Source organism: Nerophis ophidion, linkage group LG04 (genome assembly GCF_033978795.1).
Source record: "Nerophis ophidion isolate RoL-2023_Sa linkage group LG04, RoL_Noph_v1.0, whole genome shotgun sequence".
NCBI classification, from domain to species: domain Eukaryota; kingdom Metazoa; phylum Chordata; class Actinopteri; order Syngnathiformes; family Syngnathidae; genus Nerophis; species Nerophis ophidion.
Window position 1 is genome coordinate 59,840,542 of NC_084614.1, and position 7,381 is coordinate 59,847,922.

At 51.3% G+C, this 7,381-nt stretch overlaps 1 protein-coding gene across 1 annotated transcript; it reads left to right on the forward strand.

Annotated features, from left to right (window-relative positions):
- The first annotated feature begins 379 nt into the window (after positions 1-379).
- Positions 380-4,689, forward strand: LOC133550453 (uncharacterized). The gene is made up of 3 exons (XM_061896435.1): positions 380-853; positions 911-1,419; positions 4,044-4,689. Exons 1-3 carry the CDS (start codon positions 380-382, stop codon positions 4,276-4,278), a joined length of 1,218 nt encoding a protein of 405 aa, XP_061752419.1. The 3' UTR covers positions 4,279-4,689.
- The last annotated feature ends 2,692 nt before the right edge of the window (positions 4,690-7,381 follow it).

Sequence of the window (7,381 nt, forward strand, 5' to 3'; positions counted from 1 at the left end):
TGAAATCCGTAATGTGATTATAAAGACCGTTTAAGCATGTCACGCCGAGCACTAAGAGAAAAGTGACAAAGCCTTCTGTGTTAAATCCCATAGTATGTATGTGGTGGGCGTGGCCTGCGCACCCGCAGGGAAGCGGGGGTGGTGGCAGGGCCGGCTTCGAGGTTGGCGACAGGTGAGCGGATGACACAGCTGAAAGTGGTGATCTAATCACCTGTCGTTCTGTTAAAAGGCAGCAGTCTGAAAGGACAAGCGGTTGGAGTTGGAACAGACGGCAAAAGGGACAGAGACAATTGCCGGGAAACACGCAAAAGACATTGTGCTAAGGCAGATGAAAGACAGCTTTGTTGAAAAATAAAAGAAGAGTCAAACCTGATTAGCGATGTCTGTCCTCCATGACCCACGCAACCCACATGATGAGGGCAGGAAGCCTTTCACAGTGGCGCCGGACGTGAGTGGATCATTGGAGGCGAGGGAGGACGATTTCCTCCATGCGTTGGTCGGCGAGTGCAGAGAATGGGTGGCAATCAGCAAAGAAAATTGTCAGCTCATGAAGGCGCTGGTGGACAAGATGAAGGGAGGCGGCGAGGCGTCTGCGGACCAGCAGGGCGGGCTGACAGCCGGAGAGTGGGAGGCAACACCGATGACGGCTGCGGGACCCACCTCTGCGCCCCGCCGTCGTCTCGCCCCGCGATGGGGGGGTGGTCGAGAGGACCGAATTTCCCCGGTCAAGATGAGGAGGAGGGCGGTGCTGGACCGGACGGGAGGCACCGCCAAAGACCATGGACGCTGGGTCCGGTCCTTGCGTCGGGGGAAGGAGGACCGGCCATTCGCCTTTTTCCAGCGGCTTCAGAAGGCAGCGACGCACTGGCTGCAGCCAGGAGAGGGAGACGGCCGACTGCCGGACCAATAGATCCGGGAGCAGCTCCGAGAGGCGATCCCCGAAGGACGACCGATTGGGGCCAGTACCGCCGGCCACTGGACCACGCAGCTGCGGGCACCCTCGTTGAGGACCACCTGGCCATCCACCGCGAGAGGCAACCCGCACCGAGGGCGCCCGGACGGAGCGCACAGAGAGAAAAAAAAAAAGGAGAGAGCAGTACATATTCCCCGCCTTAAACCACATGACTCGCCGTATGTTCTTGCCCCGCAGGTCCGGACTGTTGTCCCCGGAACATCTCCCGCGCAGACGGCCCCTCAAACGCTTGGGCAGGCGTGCTGGAGGCGTGGGCGGCCCGGTCGCACGCGTCAGGGACCTCAGCAGGTGGAAGTGGGGCGCGTGGCTGTGGCGGCCGGCCCTTTAGTGCCCTCCCCCGACCCGGGTGAGAGGGCGATGGTGGATTCGGGCTGTGGGCATACTATGATCCACCAGAACCTGGTTCGACCCGAGGCTTTGAGGAATGCAACACGGCTAAAAATCAGGTGTGTTCATGGGGATGTGCACAAGTACCCGATGGTGCCATTAGAAATTTGGTACGGGGGCCAAGAGCATAGGGTAGAGGTAGCTGTAAGTATGCACCTCTCGCACCCCGTAATTTTCGCACGAATTGGCTGGGGTTTAGGCGCTTACTGACACAATGCGTAGGGGTACGTTCACGGACAGTAGGAAAAAGGAGTATCCGCGCAGTTTTCAGTGGCGAGCCGGGGCCATCCGACACTGCCGAGCGGAATCCGGTGGGGGATTCACGGGAAGCCTCCCCGGCAGTCTCGAGACGAAACTTTGCGTGCGGCCTGGGACCAAGTTGATTACATTGACGGTCAGCCGATGCGCCCGGGAACACCGCGGGTATTCCCTCACTTCTCCATTATAAGAGATAGATTATACCGAGTGACCCGTGACACTCAAACAGGAGAGGAAATCACCCAGTTGTTGGTGTCGAAACGCCGCCGGGAAATGGGTTTCCAGGCGGCGCATATTAATCTTATGGCTGGACATTTGGGGTATGGTAAAACACTCAATCGGGTCATGGTCCGGTTCTATTAGCCGGGCATCTGGGCAGACGTGCGCCGCTGGTGCGCTGCCTGTCCGGAATGCCAGCTGGTGAACCCAGCGGCCACCCCGAAGGCCCCTTTGCGCCCATTGCCGCTCATGGAGGTCCCATTCGACAGAATTGGGATGGACCTCATCGGACCATTTCACCCGAGTTCGCTTTGTGTTAGTCCTAGTGGATTACGCAACGCGCTACCCCGAAGCAGTGCCGCTGCGCTCCATCTCTGCAAAGAGTGTGGCGCAAGGGCTGTTTCAGGTCATTTCCCGGGTTGGAATCCCGAAAGAGATTTTGACTGACCAGGGCACATCCTTTATGTCACGCATGATAAAGGAACTGTACGGATTATTGGGAATTAAAGCCATCCGCACCAGTGTGTACCACCCACAAACGGATGGGCTGGTGGAGCGATTAAACAAAACGCTAAAAACCATGATCCGTAAGTTTACGCACAAGGACAAACCAAATTGGGATAAATGGCTGGATCCCCTCATGTTTGCGATGCGGGAGGTACCCCAATCCTCCACTGGCTTTACGCCTTTCGAGCTGTTATACGGCAGGAAACCACGCGGAGTGTTGGACGTAATTAAAGAAAGTTGGGAGGAAGGTCCAAGCTCCAGCAAAAACGAAATGCAGTACATTCTGGACATGCGAGCAAAACTCCACACGGTGGCGCACTTATCACGTGAGAATTTTCTCCGTGCCCAGGAACGACAACAGCGCATGTACAACAGGGGGACCAAGCTAAGAAAATTTTCACCGGGAGAAAAAGTCCTTGTATTACTCCCAACATCCAGCTCAAAATTACTTGCAAAGTGGCAAAGACCCTTTGAGGTCACACGGCAAGTGGGTGATGTGGATTACGAGGTTCGACGCTCAGACCGGGGCGGAGACACGCAAACCTACCATCTTAACCTGTTGAAGGCATGGAGGGAGGCCGAGCCTGTCTCCATGGTAACGGTAGTGAGAGAGGAGGAGGAGTTGGGACCAGAGATCCCGCGCTCGGACCCTCCCTCTCCTCTCCCCTGTGATAACCAGCTCACGTTAGCGCAGAAGGCGGATGTTGCTAAACTGCAGCAGCGCTTCTCTGACGTGTTCTCCCCTCGGCCCGGCCGCACAAATCTCATTCAGCATCATATCGAGACCAGCCCGGGGCTGTTACGGTGCGCTCTCGGCCATACAGGCTCCCCGAGCACAAACGTAAAGTAGTTCGGAAGGAATTAAAATCCATGCTGGAATTGGGAGTAATAGAAGAATCCGACAGTGCCTGGTGTAGCCCCATAGTTCTTGTAGGGAAGAACGATGGGTCTGTGCGGTTCTGTGTGGATTACTGCAAGGTGAATGAAGTATCATGATTTGATGGGTACCCAATGCCTTGGGTCGACGAGCTCCTAGATCGGCTGGGCACTGCTCGTTTTTTCACAACACTGGATTGACCAAGGGCTACTGGCAGATTCCCTTGTCACCAGAGTCCAAGGAAAAAACGGCCTTTTCCACTCCGGAAGGTTTGTACCAATTTGTCGCACTCCCGTTTGGCTTGTTCGGTGCGCCTGCAACGCTCTAGCGCCTCATGGACCGGGTGCTGCGACCCCACGCTGCATACGCAGCCGCCTACCTGGATGATGTCATCATCCAGAGTAGCGGCTGGGAACAACACATGCAGCGGGTGGGGGCAGTGCTCGAGTCCCTGAGGCAGGCGGGGCTCACCGCCAACCCGGCGAAGTGTGCAGTTGGCCGGAGGGAAGTACAGTATTTGCGGTACCACTTGGGAGGGGGGCAGGTGCACCCGCAGGTAGATAAAACAGTGGCGATTCCGGCCTGCCCAACCCCCAAGACGAAAAAAGAGGTGAGGCAGTTTTTGGGTCTGGCGGGGTACTACCGGAGGTTTATCCCCCGGTTTGCGGACCTGACCAGCCCAATAACTTTCGGGTGCCCCAGATCTGGTCCAGTGGACAGAGCGGTGCCAGCAGGCATTTGAGAGGGTTAAAAAGGCCCTCTACGAGGAGCCGGTCCTACACATGCCTGATTTTTCATTTTTCTCTCCCGTTTTGTCTGCAGGCTGACGCGTCGGGCAGAGGACTGGGAGCGGTTTTGTCCCAGCAGGTGGAGGGCGTCGACCGGCCCATCCTTTACATCAGCTGAAAGCTATCCGAAAGGGAGGCGAGGTACAGCACAGTGGGGAGGGAGTGCCTCGCCATCCGATGGGCGGTCGGGGCCCTCCGATACTACCTCCTGGGGCGCTCATTCAGCCTCTGCTCGGACCACAAACCCCTCCAGTGGCTCCACCGCATGAAGGATGCCAACGCGCGGATCACCCGGTGGTATCTGGCTTTGCAACCCTACAACTTCAGAGTGATCCACAGACCGGGTGCACAGATGGCCGCGGCCGACTTCTTGTCCCGCTCTTTTCCTGTAGGGGTGTGGGGGAGTTGGGGCGGCCAGACGGCATCCCGGCCTGAGTCTGGCGGTGGAGGTATGTGGTGGGCGTGGCCTGCGCACCTGCAGGGAAGCGGGGTGTGGCAGGGCCGGCTTCGAGGTTGGCGACAGGTGAGCGGATGACACAGCTGAAAGTGGTCATCTAATCACCTGTCGTTCTGTTAAAAGGCAGCAGTCTGAAAGGACAAGCGGTTGGAGTTGGAACAGACGGCAAAAGGGACAGAGACAATTGCCGGGAAACACGCAAAAGACATTGTGCTAAGGCAGATGAAAGACAGCTTTGTTGAAAAATAAAAGAAGAGTCAAACCTGATTAGCGATGTCTGTCCTCCATGACCAAGGCAACCCACACGATGAGGGCAGGAAGCCTTTCACAATGTATTTCTGTTGGTTTTTGTTATTTGTGTTGTTTGTGCTTAGGAGACCTTCCTAAGGGAGGACACACCTGTTTGCTCTAGAACTGGCTAAGGGAGATGCAAACATATAGATGTAAAGCAACAAGGGGAGACATGTAGGAAAACATAAAAAGACAGTACAAAAAAATAGAACTAGGTGTCATATTTAGTACAGAGCTCAACTTTTTGGCATCTGGCATATTGACATGTTTTTGAAATGATTAATTAAAATGTCAATGTTTTGATCAGATAGCATAAAATTGGATATGCATATGAATAAGGTCCTACTCAAGTAAACACAAATTCACATGTACACGTTCAAATCTTCTTAATTTTTGCTTATGACTTTCAAATATGATGAATGAAGACTTAGTGTAAGTTCATTAAGACACATTTTATGCAATTTGTTTTACGTTACACATCACACATTAATCAAGGTATTGAAGACTCATTTGAAGTTTCAGTACATTAGCAGTTGTCTTACACATAATTTTGGTCTGGGCATAGGATGGTCATCCAAGAGCACATTCAAGTTATTCAGTGGTATTATTTATATCAATAATTACATTCATCATGTGTCTTTCTCTAAAGAGACAATGATGAATAGAATAATCTGTTTTTTTTTAGCTATATTGCGGTTCATTAAAAATGCATACACGTATTTTTAATGCACTAAAATGGAAACAATTTGGGAAAAGGAAATTATGGGGCAACATTTGAGAAAAGATAGAAAGTTAAAGTTAAAGTACCAATGATTGTCACACACACACTAGGTGTGGCGAAATTATTTTCTGCATTTGACCCATCAACCTTGATCACCCCCTGGGAGTTGAGGGGAGCAGTGAGCAGCAGCGGTGGCCACGCCCGGGAATCATTTTTTGGTACTTTAACCCAAATTCCAACCCTTGATGCTGAGTGCCAAGCAGAGAGGGAATGGGTCCTACTTTTATAGTCTTTGGTATGACTCGGCCGGGGTTTGAACTCACAACCTACCGATCTCAGGGCCGACACTCTAATAAAAAAGGACACTGAGAAGTGACTTTTAAAAAATGTTAAAAGTTGTTCTGTTTGTTTTTTTTTCTAACGGAAAATAAAATAAGTGAAATGTTTTCTTTTAAAAAATATTCATTAGGATTTGGGAGATCACATTGTTTGGAGCACATAATGATAAAACAGAATATGCTAAGAACATTAAAAGCACTGCTTGTAACTAGCACCTGACTATGACTACACACTTACAAAGGACAATTTCTGACAAACTGGTATGAAAAGAAAAGAACAGACAAACTTCTCATAATGAGTTTTCTTTTTTGTTTCAACAGTGCCTCGGTGACTCAGAATAGACTATGACTTTGATCACACAACTCCGTCTTTGCTCTCCAAAAACAACTGCATCTTGATTCAACAACCTGGAAGATGACAAGTCCAATATCATTTAGCCATGCCATTTTTTCAGTCCTAGTTTCACCTAGACGTGAAGAAGATATATGGTAAATGGGTTATACTTGTATAGCGCTTTTCTACCTTCAAGGTACTCAAAGCGCTTTGACACTCTTTCCACATTCACCCATTCACACACTGATGGAAGGCCATGCAAGGCCCTAACCACAACCCATCAGGAGCAAGGGTGACGTGTCTTGCTCAAGGACACAACGGACGTGACGAGGTTGGTAGAAGGTGGGGATTGAACCAGGAACCCTCAGGATGCTGGCACGGCCACTCTCCTAACCGTGCCATGCCGTCCCCAAGATTCATCACGTTAACTGTATTTGACTGCTAGAGGTTCACTTCCAGAGGTTTCGTCACTTGTGTCTAGATGGGTGCTACCAAGTACCATGTGAGTCATTAATGATGACAAGGTGGTCACCAATAGTGTGAGTAGGGCGGCTTCCTTAGACCGGTGTTTTTCAAACACTGCGCCGTGAGATATTTTCTGGTGTGCCGTGGGAGATGATGTCATTTCACCTAATTAGGTTAAAATATTTTTACGGTAACTATAATCCGCAAATGTGCCGTTGGTGAGTGTCTGTGCTGTCTAGAGCTTGGCAGAGTAACCGGTGCAATACTCTTCCATAGCTGTAGGTGTCAGCAGGTAGCTAATTGCTTTGTGGAAATTGGTAACAATGATATCATGATCACAATATGCAGACGACAGCCGGAGGCAGCGTGCAGTAAAAAGGTATCTAATGCTTAAACCAAAAAGAAACAAAAGGCGTGTGCTGATAAGAAAAGGTATTGCAACATAGGAATGGCTATGCAAAACAAAACTAAAACTGAACTGGCTGCAAAAGTAAAACACAAACGGAATGCTGGACGACAGCAATGACTTACAGCGTGGGAAGCAGCAGACGGCGTCCACAAAGTACATCCGTACATGACATGACAATTGTGGAGAGACGCAGCCAATGGGCCGACAGCGGGCTGAGAGAAGCGTTCCTGACCATGATGGAGGCCAGGAGGCGGGGCATGCGGCGGCGAGGAGAGGCGTGATGCACGCGGAGCGGCACGAGAGCGGCAATCTGAGTCAGGTGCGTAAGACACACACCTGCTCACAATCTCTACTCTT

Excerpts from the sequence above, each read along its gene's own strand:
- LOC133550453 (XM_061896435.1), top strand. The coding sequence starts at position 380 with ATGTCTGTCCTCCATGACCCACGCAACCCACATGATGAGGGCAGGAAG. Across the intron at positions 854-910 it reads TTTTCCAGCGGCTTCAGAAG|ATCCGGGAGCAGCTCCGAGA; the intron begins GCAGCGACGCAC and ends CCGGACCAATAG. Across the intron at positions 1,420-4,043 it reads GCAACACGGCTAAAAATCAG|GCTGACGCGTCGGGCAGAGG; the intron begins GTGTGTTCATGG and ends TTTTGTCTGCAG.